Source organism: Canis lupus, chromosome 3 (assembly GCF_011100685.1).
Source record: "Canis lupus familiaris isolate Mischka breed German Shepherd chromosome 3, alternate assembly UU_Cfam_GSD_1.0, whole genome shotgun sequence".
Lineage (NCBI taxonomy): Eukaryota > Metazoa > Chordata > Mammalia > Carnivora > Canidae > Canis > Canis lupus.
In genome coordinates, this window is record NC_049224.1 from 37,371,335 (window position 1) to 37,391,375 (window position 20,041).

The 20,041-nt window shown below is 36.4% G+C and overlaps 1 protein-coding gene and 1 long non-coding RNA gene across 5 annotated transcripts in view; both read right to left on the bottom strand.

Annotated features, from left to right (window-relative positions):
- Positions 1–20,041, bottom strand: part of LOC119871186 — a 178,480-nt gene that overhangs the window by 18,548 nt on the left and 139,891 nt on the right. The gene's annotated exons all lie outside the window — the stretch shown is intronic.
- LOC119876134 (cleavage and polyadenylation specificity factor subunit 6) lies at positions 1,861–3,738 on the bottom strand. Its single transcript, XM_038532599.1, has one exon. The coding sequence runs from the start codon at positions 3,681–3,683 to the stop codon at positions 2,028–2,030; it is 1,656 nt and encodes a 551-aa protein (XP_038388527.1). The 5' UTR covers positions 3,684–3,738; the 3' UTR covers positions 1,861–2,027.

Sequence of the window (20,041 nt, forward strand, 5' to 3'; positions counted from 1 at the left end):
TTGCATGTTTCAATTGTCTATTTTATTTGTTATTGGATTTATTGACATAAGTTTATTATATTCTTACATTACCATATTTATGTCTGTGAGCAATATAGTGATATTTACTCTTCATTCCCATTTTCAATAATTTACATTTTCCTTTTTTGTTGATGACTCTCACAGGATTTATCAATATTATTATTATTAATCTTTCCAGAAAACCAACTTTTTGCTTTGTTAATTTTCTCAACTTTACGTTCTCAAAAATTTTCATTGATTTCTACTTTTATGTTGGTTATTTCCTTCTACCAATTTTAGGTTTAACTTACTGATATTTACACATTTCTTAAGCTATAAACTGAGATCATTGCTTTTAGACCTCCTCTCAAATGTAAGTGTTTAAAGATAAAAAAAATCCTTGGAGTGCTTCATGTTGCAGTTCTTTGAGCATCTGACTCTTGGTTTCAGCCCCACTTCAGGCTCCAAGCCCAGGGTAGAGTCTGCTTGGGTTTCTCTCTCCCTATGCTCCTCCCTGCCCTTCCTTGCCATGCTTTCTCTCTCAAAAAAAATCTTAAAAAAGGTAAAAAAAAAAGATATTGCCTTAGTTGCTCCTACTAATTTTGATGCGTTCTGTACCCATTACCTGCGGTTCAAAAAATTTTCTAACTTTTTTGTAATTTCTTCTTTGGCCAATAGTTTATTTCCTAGTCTGCTATTTTATTTTCAAATATTCATATCTCTTCTAGATACATAATTTTTATTTAATTCATTTGTGATAAGAATAAATATTTTATTATTTCAATCCTTCAAACTATATTAAGACTTACTTTTGGCCTAGCATATGATAAATGTTCTATTATGGTGAACATCCCATAAGTATTTGAAAAAATATGTTTTCTGAAGTTGTTGAATATAGTATCCTAGAAATGTCAATTAGACAAGTGAGTTGATACAGTTGTTTATATATTCTGTATCCTTACTGATTCTTTTTAATTTTTAAGAGACTATCTTTGATGATTATTCTAATCTCCCTTTAGTTTTGCCAGTTCTGCTTCATGTATTTTTAGTTTGTTTTTATGGATATAGGCATTAATGGCTGTTAGATTGATAAATTGACTTTTAGCATTATAAAATATTGTTCAATTCTGATCATTCTCTTTGGTCTATTTTCATATAAATATGGTTATACCAGCTTTCCATACTTACTGTTTGTATGTCACATCCTTTTAAAATAATCTTTTACTTGCAATTTTGGCTTTATATTTAAAATATGTCTTGGAGATAGCATACAGCTGTGTGTTGCTTTCTTAAAGTATAAATACCTCAGATATTACAAAGTGTTGGTCCATCTACATTCAATAGAATTATTGCTTTGGTTAAATTAAGTCTATCATTTTGACTTAATTTAGTTAATCAATCCATTGTTTGTACTTCTATTTCTATTTTCCTGCCTCTTTTTGTTAACCAAAATTTTATATTCCCTTGCGTTTTTAATTTCTCTGTTGCATTTTTAATTATACTATTTTGCATTTATTAGTGTTTGCTCCAGAAATTTCAATATGTATTATTAATTTATTTATTTTTTTTTTTTTTTTTTTTTTTTTTTTTTTCCCCATTAAACAGTTTATTACAACACTACATCTATTGTAATCAAAGTGGTGCTGTTTACAGACATTATCATATGAACATTTTTAACAAGAACAAACTACTATAAAAACAAGCATTTACTTGACGGTTTTTTTCCAATTGCTTGCACATTATAATGGCCAAATGTATATAACCAGTAATAAAGTTGCAAAAGCTATAACTTTTTAAATCACACAGGTTTCCTTCAAATAAAACAGTTAAGCAACATAAAAAATAAAGTAGAGCTACTGGTTACCATTTATGCAGATTTGCTTTATTCAGATCTATTCCTGTTCATTTTATCCATGAATCCTTACAGGTTCAGTTCAATCACAAGAAGCAAACTGCTGGACAAGCGTCATTTTTCCCCCATGAAGACTGTTTTGTCTTGGAAGGTGTTCCTCTTCCTTCAGCTTCTTCTAACGATGACGATACTCGCGCTCTCGGTCCCGTTCTCGGTCCCGGTCTCGGTCCCGATCCCGGTGTCTCTCTCGTTCTCTGCTTCTCTCTCTATAATAATCATCATGACGATCTCTACTACGGGATTTATGACGCCGACTCTTTTCTCGTGATCTACTATGGTCCCTCTCTCTTGATCGTTCACGTCTTGATCCAGAACCATAAGACTTGGATTCAATTCCATGAAGGCAATCTTGCAAAGAGCTAATAAGAACTTTGCAACGATCATCAGCAGATACTTTGGATTGTTTAATTAAAGAAATTGCAGTTACCAATGTCTCAATAGCACTCCCATAATCACCAGCACTGGCATCAGATACAGCTCTTGAAATAGCACTGCTTGAGATTGCCCTATTTCTATTCATGATTTCTTCAAACTCAGCTTCACTCAATGGCGTTCTTGCAGTATCCATTTCCCTCCCAGGAGGCCCATAGTCACCCCTGTCATAGGGTGGGGGTCGGCCATACGGATCTGTTGGCGGTGGGCCCCGGCTATCTGATGTAGGCATGCCGCTGTTAGTCGGTGGAGGAAAGAAAGCCGGGTTCACATGTGGAGCTGGTGGTGGGGCACCTGGAGGTGGTCCAGGAAGATGCGGAGGAGGAGCAAGTGTAAGGGGCGGCCCAAGAGGGCCGGGTGGGCGAGGTGGAAAGGGGCCTGGAGGTGGAGGTGGTCCCTGTTGTGGAGGTGGTGGGCCAGGAGGGGGGCCGTAGCCTGGAACTGGAGGTGGAGGGCCGGGAGGAAGCGGGCCCAGCGGAGGCTGCCCAAAAGGCTGTCCAGGAAAAAGAACTGGTGGTGGAGGGCGATCTCCTCGATTAGGAGGCCCAGCTAAAGGGGGAGGCAGAACCTGACCCGGAGGTGGAGGACCCGGTGGACCAGGTGGGCCTGGAGGGCCCAAGGGTGGACGTGGCGGAGTCTGTCCAGCTGGAAAAGGTGGGGGTGGCCCTCCTGGTCCTGCTGGTCCAGGAAATCTGTCCCCACCGGGAACAGCCCCTGGAAAACGGCCCCGTCCTCTACCACCTTGTGGAAATGCTGCACGTGAACTGCCTCCTGGAGGACCAGCTTTACCTTCCCCAGACATTTGTCCTGATTGTGTAGTTTTCCTGGACTGCATTTCAAATTGACTCAGGAACTGTTTATTGCATGGAGTTACAACAGGATTCTGACCATGAAGTTCTCTTTTAGGCAACAGATCCATTAACTTTTTTGAGGATGCTTCAGATCCAACACCAACAAGGGCAAACCCCTTTGACTGGCCATTTGCCCGATTTTCAAAAAATTTTATCTCCAAAATATCATTCACTCCCAAAGAATGAACTGCTTCAGTTAAGTCTTCATCTGTTGTCCACCATGTTAGATTTCCAATATACAATGCAATTCTCTTTCCAGTATATGTATAGACAACATTTGGTGCTGCTCCTTTACCCACATCATCACCAACAGTTGGTGGGAGAGTGTCCATGTAATCACGGTCTTCTGGGGCATCTCCATTATTTGCAGATGGAGAGATGACATCATCATACAAATCTATCTGATCATGCCCACCATATTCAGCTTCCTGGTTGAACTCCTCGCCCACATCCGCGTAGATGTCTATGTGGTCCACGCCGTCCGCCATCTTCTCTCGGCCGAGGCCGCCGCCGCCTCCTGCAGGTCCGCCCGCCGCGGCAGCAGCAGCCTGTATTATTAATTTATGATTGTCTATTATGGTTACTATTGTACTACTTCCTATAAAGTGTAAAATCTTACATAAGTAAAATTCTGTTTACTTCTCTTGTCTTTTGTACAATTATTATCATATATATTACAACTACATGTGTAATAAAACTCACATTACAATGTTATTGCTTTTTATTTAAATAGTGAGTTGAGGCATGCCTGGCTGGCTCAGTTGGCAGAGCACATAAATGTTGATCTAAGGGTTATAAGTTCAAGCCCCACTTTGGGTGAAGAGATGACTTAAAAATAAAATAAAATAAATAGTGAATGGAGTTTTTAAAAAATAAAATTAAGAAAAACTTACCTGCTAATAGCCTACTATTGATCAGAAACCTTGCCAATAACATGAATGATCCATTAACACATATTTTGTATGTTAAATGTATTATATACTGTATTCTTACAAAAAGTAAGCTAGAGAAAATAAAATGTTATTAAGAAAATCACAAAAAAGATAATGTTACATAATCATTAATAATAACTATTTGTGGAGCTAGTCTTATTTCTAAGTTTCCATCTCATTTCCTTGTAGAACTTCTTTTGTTATTTCTTATAGTGTAGGTTTGCTGGAAACACATATGCACAGCTATTATTTATCTTTGTTTCATCTTCATTTTTAAGAATATCTGATGGATATAGAATACTGGTTTGACAGGGTACTAGATTCCCAATATGATCATTCCTTGTGAATATATTTTTATGTTTTAGAAGAAACCCAAAAGAGTTGATCTAATGTCCTTGTCTGTTATTTCCAATATCTGAGACACCTTGGGTTTTGTTTCTATTGACTATCTTTTTTCTTCTTAATTATGAGCCACATTTTTTCTACTTCTTTGTGTGTCTAATCATTTTTTAATTATGTCAGAGATTATAGATGATACATTTTAGAGAGTGCTTTAAGAAATACTAAGTTTTGTTCTGGCTGGCAGTTATTTATAGGGTACTGTTCTGTTCTCTTTTTTTGTTAGTTTTATTCTTTGTTTAGGTGAATTTTTTCACCTAAATTATAAACTTAGTCCAGAGCCTAGCTCTTATTCTAAAGTGTGATCCTTAATTCTAGCCTTGGCTTTTTTGGGATCACAATTGAATGGCCAAGGTACTTGGCAACGTGTTTCCACTTTGGCCTGTCCAAAACACCAACATCACTCAGTACAGGTCTGGCATCTCTGTTCAGGTTTCATTCCCATAACAGGTAATTTCTCTTAGGTTTTATAGAGTTGTTTTCTGTGATTTGTGGCGAAGGTCTTGGCCAAAGGCTCCCGGTTAGTTCATTCACAAATTTTTGGACCACCATCCTCTGCATTACACCCTCTTCTAAGGTATGCTAACATACAAATGCCAGCCACTTTCTGCCAGTTAGAAATCCCATCTTTGCCTCCTGAGCTCAACAAAACCACTGTGCTCTGCTTGGATTCCATCTCCCCTTGTCTGGGTCCCAAAAGTTCTCTCAGGCAGAAAGCAAAAGGAAGTGCAGGGCTTGTTTTTTTTTCTTTTTTCTTTCCATTTTGAAACCAGTCCTATACTGCCTGCTATCCAACATCTAATAACAGTTGTCTGATAATTTTATAGTTGTTTATGATAGCAGTACTCCTTCATGACTTGAAGAGGATAGCTTTTATACTCATAACATTTAAAAGTAAATATCTAGTATTCCACAGTTTAAAGCTAAGCATTGTATTAGCCTTCCTCCAACACAATACAGGGAACTTAGAACACTTTAAATGTGATTGTAGACATTTAAGTATTGTATGCTATTATTATTAGAACTTTCATTTCTTTCTTGCTTTTTGCTCTTGAATATATGCATCATTATTGTTATCTATTACTTTTACTATTATTGTTTTAATCAGTAGGTATTTGTCTATATTTCTTCCACGTTTCCTGTGTATTTTAACCATGCCATTTCTTTTTACATCTCAGGCTCTGGTTATTTTAATTTTTCAGAAACATTGTCCTGTAATGTTACCACACTTAAGATCTAATGATTTTTAAATAATTCAAGCTTTGTTTTCTAAATGTGCTTTATTTTGCTCCACTTTTAAGATAAACTTTTTGTTGAAGGAATACAAAGGAAAGAACAACACAACTCTTAAAAATACCACTCAATGAATTCACAAAATTAAAACACCTTGTAATTAATGCCTAGACCAAGACACAAAACATTAGCTACAAAAGCAGGAAAGTCCTGTTCAGTCACTAGCCCTCCTCACAAAGTAGTGATTAGACTGACTTCTAATACTAGAGGGTGAGTTTGAATGTTTTTATATTCATATCAATTGAATCTTACAACATGTATTCTTTTGGTTCTGGTTTTTTTCACTCAACATTGTTTTTGGGATCTATCTATGTTGTTGGCTGTAGTTTTAATTTCTTCATCCTAATTGTCAGATACTATTTGATTGTAGTAATATACCCTGGTATCTGCTATGGATGGAAACTAGTTGTTTCTAGTGTAAAGTTATAATGAATAATGCTACAATGAATATGGATGAAAATGTATTTTCAGGAAAACATGTGGATATTTCCATTGGATACTGTGATATTGTGCATAATTTACATGTTAACTTGACTGGGTCATGGATACCTACAGTTTTGATTGATTGAATATATTGAACATTATTCTAGGTGTTTCCATGAGGGCGTTTTTGGTTTTGTTTGTTTCAAATTCTTATTTAAATTCCAATTAGTTAACATATAGTGCAATAATAAACTATATTAACATATAGTTAATATATAACTATATTGCACATATAGTGCAATGTTGGTCTCAATACCCGGTGCTTAGTTTAGTTTAGTTTAGTTTAGTTATTCATGAGAGGCATAGAGAGAGACACAGGCAGAGACACAGGCAGAGGGAAAAGCAGGCTCCAAGCAGGGAGCCTGACGCAGGACTGGATCCCGGGTCTCCAGGGAAGGCGGCACTAAACCACTGGGCCACTGGGGCTGCCCCCGGTGCTCATTTTAAAAAGTGCCCTCCTTAATACCCACCACCGATTCAACCCATACCCCACCAATCTCTCTCCATCAACCTCAGTTTTTTTCTTTATAGTTGAGTCTCTTTTGGCATGCTGCCCTCTCTTTCCCCTCTCCTTTCCATTAGTTCACATATATTGTTTCTTAAAGTCCACATATGAGTGAAATCATATATTTGTCTCACTCTGACTCATTTCACTTAGCATAATATACTCTAGCTCCAGGTGTGTCATTGCAAATGGCTAGATATAATATTCCATTACATATTAAATATATATTATATATATATATAATGCATACATATTGTAATATATTGGTATGATGAAACCATTCATCGTTGACGGACATTTTGACTCTTCCATAATTTGGCTATGGTTGACAATGCTGCTATAAACATCAGGGGGGTGCATGTATCCCTTTGAATCAATATTTGGTATCTTTTGGGTAAATATCTAGTAGTGCAATTGCTGGATTGTAGGGTAGTTCTATTTTTAACTTTTTGAGGAAACTCCATACTATTTTTCAGAGTGGCTATACCAGTTTGCATTCCCACCAAAAGTGTAAGAGGCTTTCCCTTTCTCCATATCCTCGCCAACATATGTTGTTAATTTTAGCCATTCTGACTGGTGTGAGGTGGTATCTCATTGTGGTTTTGATTTGCATTTCCCTGATGTTTAGTGACTTTAAGCATCTTTTCATATGTTTGTTGGCCATCTGAATGTCTTCTTTGGAAAAAAATGTTTATTCATGTCTTCTGTCCATTTCATAACTGGATTTTTTGGCGGGGGGGTGTTGAGGTTGGTAAGTTCTTTATAGATCTTGAATACTAACCCTCTATCAGATATGTCATTTGTAGATATCTTCTCCCATTCTGTAAGTTGCCATTTAGTTTTGCTGATTTTTATCTTTGCTGTGCAGAAAGTTTTTATTTTGGCCAAGTCCCAATCGTTCCATTTTGCTTTTGTTTCTCTTACCTCCAGACACATGCCTAGTAAGAAGTTGGTATGGTAGATGTCACAGAGGTTGCTGCCTATGTTCTCCTCTAGGATTTTAATAGTTTCCTATCTCACATTTATGTCTTTCATCCATTTTGAATTTCTTTTGGTGTAAGGTGTAAGAAAGTGGTCATGTTTGGGCAGCCCAGGTGGCTCAGTGGTTTAGTGCCTCCTTTAGCCCAGGGTGTGATCCTAGAGATCTAGAATCGAGTCCCATGTCAGGCTCCCTGCAGGGAATCTGCTTATCCCTCTGCCTCTCTCTCTATCTCTCTCTCTCTCTCACTCTCTCTCTCTCTGTTGCCTCTTAGGAATGAATAAATAAAATCTTTAAAAGAAAAAAAAAAGAAAGTGGTCATGTTTCATTCTTCTATGTGTTGCTGTCCAGTTCTCCCAACATCATTTGTTGAGATTGTCTTTTTTCCTTTGGATATTTCTTCCTTTTTTTTTTTTTTAAATTTATTTTTATTGGTGTTCAATTTACTAACATACAGAATAACCCCCAGTGCCCGTCACCCATTCACTCCCACCCCCCGCCCTCCTCCCCTTCCACCACCCCTAGTTCGTTTCCCAGAGTTAGCAGTCTTTACGTTCTGTCTCCCTTTCTGATATTTCCCACACATTTCTTCCCCATTCCCTTATATTCCCTTTCACTATTATTTATATTCCCCAAATGAATGAGAACATATAATGTTTGTCCTTCTCCGACTGGCTTACTTCACTCAGCATAATACCCTCCAGTTCCATCCACGTTGAAGCAAATGGTGGGTATTTGTCATTTCTAATAGCTGAGTAATATTCCTGCTTTGTTGAAGATTAGTTGACCCAGATAGCCGTGGATCCATTTTTGAATTTTCTGTATATCCATTGATCTGTATATATGTTTATGTGACAGTACTATACTGTCTTGATCACTACAGCATTGTAATATAGCTTAAAGTCTGGAATTGTGATGCCTTCAGCTTTGGTTTTCTTTTTCAAGATTGCTTTATCTAGGGCAGCCTGGGTGGCTCAGCGGTTTAGCGCCACCTTCAGCCCAGGGCCTGATCCTGGAGACCAGGGACCAAGTCCCACATCAGGCTCCCTGCATGGAGCCTGCTTCTCCCTCTTCCTGTGTCTCTGTCTCTCTCTGTATCTCTCATGAATGAATGAATGAATGAATGAATAAATAAATAAATAAATAAATAAATAAATAAATAAATAAATAAACCTTTAAAAAAAAAAGATTGCTTTACCTATCAAGGGTCTTTTCTGGTTCCATACAAATTTTAGCATTGTTTATTCTAGTGCTGTAAAAAACACTGGTAGTATTTTGATAGGGATTGCATTAAATGTGTAGATTGCTTTGCGTAGAGACACTTAAATAATATTTGTTCTTCCAACCCCTGGGCATAGAATGTTTTTCTATTTCTTTGTATAATCTTCAGTTTCCTTCATAAGTATTTTATAGTGAAAACTATAAAAGTGTACAGATAAACTATAAGTAGTGTACAGAGCTTTTACCTCTTTGGTTAGGTTTATTCCTAAGCATTTTTATGGTTCTGGATGCAACTGTAAGTGGTATCAATTCCTTGATTTCTCTTTCTGTTTCTTCATTATTGATATATAGAAATGCAACAGATTTCTGTATGTTTATTTTATATCCTGTGACTTTGCTGAATTTTTGTATCAGTTCTAGCAATTTTTTGGTGTAGTCTTTCAGATTTTCTATAGAGTATCATGTTATCTGTGAATAGTGAAAAGCATACAAATTGTCAAGAAGGAAGTCAAACTTTTACTATGAGAGTACTTTTAGAGAAATTGACATTTGAATCAGTCAACCAAATGAAGCAGATTGTCCTCCTTAATGTTAGCAGAAAAAAAGACTGAACCTCCCCCAAAGAAGAGAGAATTCCTCCTACCTGTGTACCTCCAAACTGAGACACTGGCTTTTTCCTATCTGAACTGGAACTACACCATTGGCTGTCTTGAATCTCCAGCTTGCTGGCTCACCCTACAGATCTTGGAACTTGTTTGCCTCCATAATTACATGAATCAATTCTCTATAATCAATGTACATATACATATACTTCTATGTTTCTCTGGAGAGCACAGCTATTCCCAAAACTTGTAAATATTCAGATTTAGAAGATACAGTCAATTTCCCAAAGTACTTGCTCTAATTACACTCCTACCACAATGTATGAGTGATCTAGTTGCTTTGCATACTTATCCACTTCTCTTTGATTTAATTTCAGACCTTCTGGTTTATGGATAATTTGATCTCATTGTGGCTTTTAATTTGCATTTCCTTGAAGATTAAGGAAGTCAAGCAGATTTTCACATGTTTGTTGGTATTTTGAATATCCTCATTTGTGAAATGACTTTAAGACTTTTGCCATTTTTCTATTAGGTTGTTTGCCTTTTTCTTTGTTATTTGTAGGAATTCATTATTTCTTCAGGTTATAAGTCCTTTGTGAAACATATATATTGTAAACACTTTTTAACTCTATGTTTTCATTTTTACTTTTTAATGTTATCTTTTGGGGAACAGATATTCTTACTCTTAGCATAATCTAATTTCTCAACATTTCCAGTCACAATTTTCATTTTTTTATCTTGCTTTAGAATTTTTTGCCCACTCCCAAATCAAGAAGATACCATCCTGGGCAGCCCCGGTGGCTCAGTGGTTTAGCGCCACCTTCAGCCCAGGGCATGATCCTGGAGACCCAGGATCGAGTCCCACATCAGGCTCCCTGCATGGAGCTTGCTTCTCCCTCTGCCTGTGTCTGTGCCTCTCTCTCTCTGTCTCTCTTGAATAAATAAATAAAAATCTTTAAAAAAAAAAAAAAAAAAAAAAAGAAGATACCATCCTATGTTTTTTTCTAAAAGTATAATGATTTTTTACATTTCACATCGAGATTTTTCACTCATCTGGAATTAACCTTTGTGTAAACAATGCTATGACGTATGGTGGGAATAGACATTTATTATTTTATGTGGATATTCAATTGACCCACTATAATTCAATGAAAAGGTAATCTGTTTCTCTTTCTATTGCCACATCACCTTTGTTGCTTAGATGACAATATCTATGTGGGTCTGATGTACTTATCTATAAAGCAACACCATCTTGACTCCTATAACATTATAATTATGTCTTCATATACTTGGTAATGTGAATTCTCTACTCTTTTTTCTATTTCTTCAAGATCACTTTGGGTATTTCTAACTCTTTTTATCTTAATATAATTATTATTCATTTTATAATTTGGGGAGATTCTTATTATATCAATTGGGAAGAATTGATGTTTTTATCATATTAAGTTTTCTAATCTTATGAACATTATATTTCTTCTGTTTATTTAGGTCTTTTCTAAAAGCTCTTGCTCTAATAATATTTTGTCATTTTCAGGGGTGCCTGGGTGGCACAATAAGTTAAGTATCCAACTTTTGGTTTTGGCTCTTGGTTTTGGCTTTCAAGGTCATGAGACTAGCTGTATGTCAGGCTCCATGCTCAGCGAGGAGTCTGCTCCAGTTTCTCTACCTCTGCACCCCTCCCCCCTGCTTGTACTCTCTCTCTCCCAAATAAATAAATAAATAACATCTTCAAAAAATTTTTTTGAGAAAATATATTTAAAAATCTATTTTTTCTCAAAAATACATATTTTGAGAAAAAAACTTTCATAAGAATTATTCACAGACATTTTCATGATGGTAAATTATATTTAAATTTTTTTCACTTTATAACTGTTCCATATATAGAATTATATTTGATATTTGCATATTGGTCTTATGCCCACTGGAATTCTAAGCTTACTTATTATTAATTCTAAAAGTTTTTCTACAGGTTTTTCTAAATGTTCATAGTCAAAACAACTGCGAACTTTTTTTCCAATTCTTATTCTCTTGGTTTTTTTTTTTTAAGTTTTGTTTATTTGCTTGAGAGAGAGAGAGCAAGAGTGAGTGGGGGAGGGGCAGAGGAAAAGAATTTTCAGACTCTCCACTGAGCATAGTCTGACATGGGGCTCAATTTCATGACCATGAGATCATGACCTAAGCCCAAACCAAAAGTTAGACACTTAACTGACTGAGCCACTCAGGCACCCCAATTTTTTTAAAGATTGATTTATTGATTTATATATTTATTTATAGTTTCTTTCTCTTGGCTTATTTCACTAGCTAGGACCATCAAGTTTGATATTTAATAGAAGTGATATCATACTGTTTTGTTTCACTACTGATCTCAGGCAGAGAAGAAATTCAATAACTCACCTGGGTCTTCCATAACAAAACACCAAACCTTGAGTAGTTTTAAGCACAGAAATTTATTTTCTTTACAGTTCTGGAAAATATGAGTCTGAAATTCAGTGGCATTTGATTATTACTTAGCTTTTGTATTTTGGCAACTCAAGTAGTTCTGTTTGGCTATGTGACTAATCTATTGTTTAATGCAGGTGCATAGTGTGTCATGCTGAAAGTACTCCTAGAGGATAATCAGTATGGAGCAACCCCTGCTGAATCCTTATTTATCTGATAGCTGGTAAATTTTATCAAAGCAGCCATTCTTTTCTAGGAGTTTTGAGTCAGGATTAAAACTGCCTCAGAGGTAAGAGAGGCACTGTTGGCCTACTCCTCCCTAACTTCTAGTACTGAAAAATAACCCACTTGATCTTAGTTATTATTGTTTATTAAAATATTGTTGCATTTGTTTTGTGTATATTTTCTTTAGAGCTGTGCATCTGTGCTTATCTATTGAACACTCCTGAGATTTTCTTGTTTTAGTAATAAGCTTGTACAGTTTTGGTATCTAGGCTATTCTGGCCTCAGAAAATGAGTTCAAAATTGTTCCTAATTTCCTATATTGTAAAGCAGTTTGTCTAAGTTTTATTTCCTCCCAAAGTCATTTGAAAAATTAGCTGGCAAACCGTCCAATTTGGTGTTACCTTTCTCAGAAGTTTCACTTTGTCATTTGTTATGGAATCATAACATACAAAGAGGAAATGTCACAAGTTTGTGAAACTTGCACTCAAATCAAGAAAAAGAATATTGCTAGCACTCCATTCTTCTCCTACCTTCCAGTTTTTATCCTTCAAAGGTAGTATTATCTTGATTCCTAACATCAAATATAGTTTTACCTACTACTGAGTTTCACAATGCACTTTCTTTTTCCAACCATTTTGTTCAAATTTATATTTGTAATATTTCTCCATATACTGTTTACTTGTAGTTTATTGATTCGCTTCAATATGTAGTGTTATGTCATACAAATAGACCACAAATCTTTCTGATGTTGATGGGCACCTGAGTATTTTCCAATTTGGAGCAATTAAAATAGTGGCACTGTGACCATTTCTTGTAACTGTTCTTTTAGCAAATGGATGTATCTCTGTTTATTATGGTTACTCTACATCCTTATGAATACTTGATTTTTCCCCTTTATTATAAGTATTTTAGATAGTATTAATGGTATTAGTTATCATTTTCCTCATTAATTTATGAAGCTCTGTGCCTTTTCATATATTTATTTACAATTTATCCTCTTTTGTGAGGTGCTTATTCAGACTTTTGCCTATTTTTTCCTATCCATTTGTAGGAATTCTATAGTCTAGGTATAAGTCCTTTGTCATAAAAATGTGATGAAATTATTTTGTTCCACCTTATGGCTTCTTTCTTACTCTTTGAAGACATATATCTTGACATATACAACTCACTAATCATAGTATAGTTCAATTTATATAGTTTTTATTGATGGTTGGCATTTTTTGTGTCCTATTCTAGAAATATTTTCCTACTCTGAAGCCAGAAAGACATCTCCCTATGTCTCTTCTAAAAGGTTTGCTATTTTATCTTTTACATTTAGAGCTGCAATTCATCTTTAATTAATGTTTGTCTATGCTCTCAGGTGAGGTAGGGTTCAAGATTATTTTTTCTGTGTGGATATGCAGTTGTTTTAGTACCATTTATGGAAATGATCATCTTTCTCCTTTGAATTTTAATTTAACTTTTGTTCTACATCATATGACAGCACATTTGATTGTGTGTTTCTATACCTTGTATTCTGTTCTGAGATTCTACCTCTCTTACACTTTCACCTTGGTTGTCCTTGCCTTATATATACATTTATTTTTAGTTTTTAAAGATTTTATTTATTTATTCATGAGAGACACAGAGAGAGAGAGATAGAGGCAGAGACATAGGCAGAGGGAGAGCAGGCTCCATGCAGGGAGCCCGATGGGGGACTCGATTCCAGAACTCCCAGATTATGCCCTGAACCGAAGGCAGAAGCTCAACTGCTGAGCCACCCAGGCACCCCTATATATAAATTTTTAAATCAGGTGTATATTTTCCCCCAAATCTACTTGTCTATTGTTCTATTTTTTGTATCCTAAATTAAGATAGAAGTTACATATGGTGAACCATACACATCTTAATCTGAAAGTGTAAGAGACTCATCTGTAGTCTACTGAAATACAGTTGCTGTAATTCAAGAATCCTGGATCCAGTGAAGAAATAACTCATCTTTGGATAAAAGGAAGCCATTTTTGTTATGCATTTATTTATGAAAGATATTTTTATTAGATATAGAACTCTGGGTTAGCAATTCTTTCCTTTCAGTACTTTAAAAAATAGTGCCACTTCTTGGCCTCTGATGAGAAACCTGCTGTCATTCAAATGAATGTTTCTTTACAAGGATGTCTCATTTTTCTGTGACTGCTTTCAAGATTATTTTTTTTTTTGTCTCTAGTTCTCAAAAGTATGATCATGACATGTCTGGGCATGGATGTCTTTGAGTTTATCCTGTTTGGGATCTGTGGAACATCTTTAATCTTTATGTTTAAGGTTTTGTTTTGCTTTGGTTTGTTTTTTGGTGACTTGAGGAAGTTTTCAGCCATTATTCTTCAAATAGTTTTTAGTCATTGCACCCTTTTTCCTCTCAGTTTTGGACTCCGATGACATAATTTGGACCTGTTGTCATTGTCTACTGGTCTCTTACGTTCTGTTAATTTTTTTTCTGTGTGTTCAAATTATATAATTTTTAATGATCGTGTTCCTCAATCCTTTCCTTTATCATCTCATTTCAGCTATGGAGTCATTACAATAAGTTTATTTCAGTATCATATTTTTTTCATTCTAAAACTTTCATTTAACTCTCTTTCATATCTTCTGTTTATTTGCTGAAACTTTCTATTTTAACTTGTTTCAAGAGGGCTCACAATTGGTCATCTGAGCATTTTTTAATACCCACTTTAGAGATTTCTCCTAGAATGTCAACATCTCATCACTGATGTCTGGTAATTTTCTGGTAATTTTCTAAATGCAAGTTGAGGAGGTTTGTGTGTTTGGTTTTTGGTCTCTGTTTTGTTTAGTTTGGTTTGATTTGGTTCTTCACATGCTGATTAATTTTGGATTTTACCCTGCATACTTAGAATATTATGAGAACCTGGGATTTGATTCAGTCCTATGAAGAATGATGATATTTACATTTTAGTCTTCTGTAGACTGTGGTTCCAATACTAATTCAGTTTTCTATGACTTTCAGTGTGATTCAGATCATCCTGTATCTGTGGCTCCCAGCTGTCGTCAAGTACCTGGGCACAGGTCACTAGGCTATCTCAACTCTTAAAGTTTTTAGTATGATGATTGGAATCAGATCCATTAAAGTATTGATAAGAGAGTATTTTTGTGTTCCCTGCTGTTCCCCTTTTCAGCCTCTGGATAGGAACTGCCCAGTTCTATCATTGCACTATACATAGAGGTCCATACCATGGAAGAGAGAAAAGAGCCCTGAGATTGACCCTGCTTTCTTGGATCTGTGGCTACAACAAATGTTAAAGGAAGTTCCTTCCCTCAGAGATTAACTCCTGTTCTCTGTTGCTGGCTACTTTTGCTGCTGCTCCTCCCTCATCACACAACTCTCTGGGGCACAAGGGTGCAAGGACTGAGAAAATGGAAAGAAAGCATGGGAAATTTCCCTCATTCTTCAGTTCTCTTCCCTAGACTTTCAGCTCAACTAGAGGACTTTGGCTGGAGCTATCACTGTCTGCACCAAAGTGCTCTGGTTTTCCAGCTGCAGTGATTTCAGGCTGGGCAATACACAAGGAAAACATAGCAAATGCACTGCCAGTTAATTGGTATTTTGAATTCCAATGGTTTCCTTTGATCTGCCAGCTGATACTTACTTTCCAGAGTTCTCAGATTGCTGCCTATGCATTCTGTTCAGGTTATATAATTGGAGTTCAGTGAGATAGGAATATTGGCATATGTTTACTCCATCTTCCCTGAACATTGATCTAGAAAGTTACTTTTCACACCTACTATTTAGTCAATAACAGCAGTATAATTTATATAGGTGATATTTAGGTAATTTATCAACACTGTTTCTTCACTCAGTTGCCTTCCCTCTAGGTTTAGTATTCATATGACTACATTTTAATATTTATTTTAGAGAGTGTCTTTGTATGGTAAGTTTTTTTGTTATATGTCTATAAATGTCTTGGTTTTCCCATCAAATTTTGAATTTTTCAATGTCAAAAATATACAAATACAGAAAACTGCTTAGAGCAAATATACCACTTAAAGAGTTATTATACAATGGATATCATTTTAGTCCTATTCATAAATCAGAAGTCAGCAGCAATCCCAGAAACCTTATGCCCCCTCCTCAAAATAAGCACCCTCCTCCCACAGCAAGAAAACTACTATTCTAGATTTCATAGAAATCCCTTATCACTTTCCTTTTTTTTAAGATTGTATTTATTCATGAGAGACACACAGAGAGAAAGAAGGAGAGAGAGACAGAGACACAGACAGAGAGAGAAGCAGGCTCCATGCAGGGAGTCCAATGTGGGACTTGATCCTGGGACCCCAGGACCACGCCCTGGACTGAAGGGAGGCACTCAACCGCTCAGCCACCCAGGTGTCCCCCTTATCACTTTTCTTTATAGTTTTATTACCAAGCTGAATGGCCCCAACCACTATAATTTAGCTTAGCCTGATTTAAAAAATATATATCTGTCACCCATCTGATCTTTTTAACTTTGAACATTTTTGTTGAAAAAAACTAATTCTGCAATTTTTCCTACAAAGTAGTGATTGAGTCTATAAACTTAATCTGATTCAGATTTTACTTTGGGAGGAAAATTACTTCAATGATTCTGTTGATCTCATTGTCAAGGGGCATATAATAGGCTAGTTAGTTATCCCTTTTTTGTGTGGCTGGCAGCCATATATTCTTAGTTGGCTGTGCTTAGATCTTTAATTTATACATGTTGCAAAATAGTGATACTCTAGCTCTTTCCTTCTTCATTTAAATATATCCCAACATCTGCCATTTATTTCCCAGTGGTATTTTGCATAAGAAAGGCAGGATAGATGTTTGAGCCTTTCCTTTTATTTATGAGTTTGCAAAACAAAGAACTGGCACCTTAGTATCTTATGAATGTAATAAATCATGCCTCTGTGTGTGTGTCTGTGTGTGTGTCTGTGTGTATGTGTGAGAGAGAGGAAGAGAGAGGGACCACGCAGACCTTCCAACTTCAGATAACACCAGGGTCTCAGCTATGAGAGCTATGAAGTCCATCTCCTTGCCCATACTGAGGACATGCCTTTGATAGAGGGCTTGCTCCTTGTTCCTGGGAGACACCAAACTCCTCTGATAACCACCTTTGGCTGTAGGTCTCCCAGTGGCCTTGCTGAACCATACTTGCATGGCAGTCTAGGCTTTCCCTCAACATTTCCCCCCTCTTATTTTCACTTGGGGTCAGACTTGACTGGGCAGTTTGATAGCCATTCTGTTCCACTCCCTATTTTCTCTCATATGATCGTTTCTTCCAATAAAACCCTTGCACATTTCCTTCCATTTTGGCATCTGCTTCTTGGAGGACCTGGATGAATACCTTATATCATTATGAACTCACAAATTTACACTTCTTCAGTGTGTTTCAACCTATTACAGTCACTATCCTTACTGATGCTCAAATTGTCCTATCTTTGATGAACAGGAGGTTGGTCAGGTTGATCCCCAAGTTCTTTTTAACAACCCTACTAGTCCTTGATAAAGCCCTTGCAATCGATTATAAGATATCCTGAGTTTATCTTCTTATCTTGTTCTTTTCTTGCCCAAGACCCAAAATCAGCTATTTCAACCCATTTCTCTAAGAAGCCCTGGTATTTTTTAGTTGTAAATGTTATTTAATAAATGGTTGTATCTTCATTCTCATTAGTTTCCATGAATCTTTTAAATTATTCTCTAATTTCCTGGTTGATCATTTCATCTTTTAACAGGATGGTCTTTAACCTCCAAGAGTTTGAGTTTCTTCCCAAATTTCTTTTTGTGATTTAGTTCTAGTCAAAGCATTATGGTCTGAAAATATGTAGGGGATGATCCTAATCTTTTGGTATTGGTTAAGACCTGATTTGTGACCCAGTATGTGGTCTATTCTGGAGAAAGTTCCATGTACACTTGAGAAGAATGTGTATTCTACTGTGTTTGGATGTAAGGTTGTATAAATATCTGTGAAATCCATCTGGTCCAGTGTATCATTTAAAGCTCTTGTTTCTTTGGAGGTGTTGTGCTTAGAATATCTGTCATTTACAGAAAGCTCTGTGTTGAAGTCTCCCAGTATAAGTATATTATTATCTAAGTATGTCTTAACTTTGGTTATTAATTGATTGATATACTTAGCAGCTCCCACATTCGGGGCATAAATATTCATGATTGTTAGGTCCTCTTTTGGATAGATCCTTTAAGTATGATATAGTGTCCCTCTTCATCTCTTACTACAGTCTTTGGGATAAATTTTATAATTTATCTGATATGAGGATTGCTACCCCTGCTTTCTTTTGAGGACCATTTTAATGGTAAATGGTTCTCCAACCTTTCATTTTCAGGCTGTAGGTGTCCTTAGGTCTAAAATGAATCTCTTGTAGACAGCAAATAGATGGGTCTTGCTTTTTTATTGGTTTATGAAACCCGGTATCTATTGATGAGATCATTAAGCCCATTCACATTCAGAGTTACTATTGAAAGATATGAATTTAGTGTCATCATGATACCTATTCAGTCCCTGTTTTTCTGGATTGTTTCCTTGGACTTCCTCTTTCTTTTACAGAGTCCTCCTTAATATTTCTTGCAGAGCTGGTTTGATGGTCACATATTCTTTCAGTTCCTGCCTATCCTGGAAGCTCTTTATCTCTCCTTCTATTCTGAATGAGAGCCTTGCTGGATAAAGTGTTCTTGGCTGCATGTTCTTCTCATTTAAGACCCTGAGTATATCCTGCCAGCCCTTTCTGGCCTGCCAGGTTTCTGTGGAGAGGTCTGCTGTTAATCTAATACTCCTCCCCATATAAGTTATGCATCTCTTGTCTCTTGCTGCTTTAAGGATCTTCTCTTTATCTTTGGAATATGCAAGCTTCAGTATTAAATGTAAAGGTGTTGAAGGGTTTTTATTTATTTTGGGGGGCTGTATCTCCTGGATATGAATGCCTGTTTCCCTCCCCAAGTTAGGGTAGTTCTCAGCTCTTATTTGTTCAAATACACTTTCTGGTCCTCTGTCCCTTTCAGTGCCCTCTGGAACCCCAATTAAACGTAGATTTTTCCTTCTGAGGCTGTCATTTATTTCCCTTAACCTTTCCCCATGGTATTTTTATTGGTTTTCTCTTTTTTCCTCAGCTTCCTTTCTTGCCATCAATTTGTCTTCTATGTCACTCACTCTTTTACCTCATTAACCCTTGTTGTTAGGACCTCCAGTTTGGATTGCATCTCATTTAATTGATTTTTAATTTTGGCCAGATTAGATCGAAATTCTGCAGTCCTGAAGTCTCTTGAATCCTTTATGCTTTTCTCCAGAGCCATCAGTAGCTTTATAATTGTGCTTCTGAATTGGCTTTCTGACATTGAATTGTAATCCAAATTCTGTAACTCGGTGGGAGAGGGGACTGTTTCTGAGAATTTCTTTTGTGGTGAGTTCTTTCTAGTCATTTTGCTCAGTGCAGGTTGGCTAAAACAAGTTGTATTGGAAAAAGGAAGGAAAAAAAAGAGAAAAAAGGTAAAAACAAAAGAAAACAAAGAACAAAAACAAACAAACAAAAACAAGGAGAGGTATCCTCTGGTTCTTTATACTGTAAATACCTCGACTTTCTCTGGAGCTTTCCAGTGCTGCTTAGTCAAGAACTGCTCTTCCCGTGTCCTTCCAGCTGGTCTTCTGGGGGAGGGGCCTGCTGTGCTGATTCTCTGGTGTGTGCACCTGGGGGAGCTGCCCCGCCCCCTGCCAGGTACAGGCTCAGTGGGAGCTGTGTATCCCATGAGGTC

Coding starts and splice junctions, on each gene's coding strand:
- LOC119876134 (XM_038532599.1), bottom strand. CDS start 3,683: ATGGCGGACGGCGTGGACCACATAGACATCTACGCGGATGTGGGCGAG.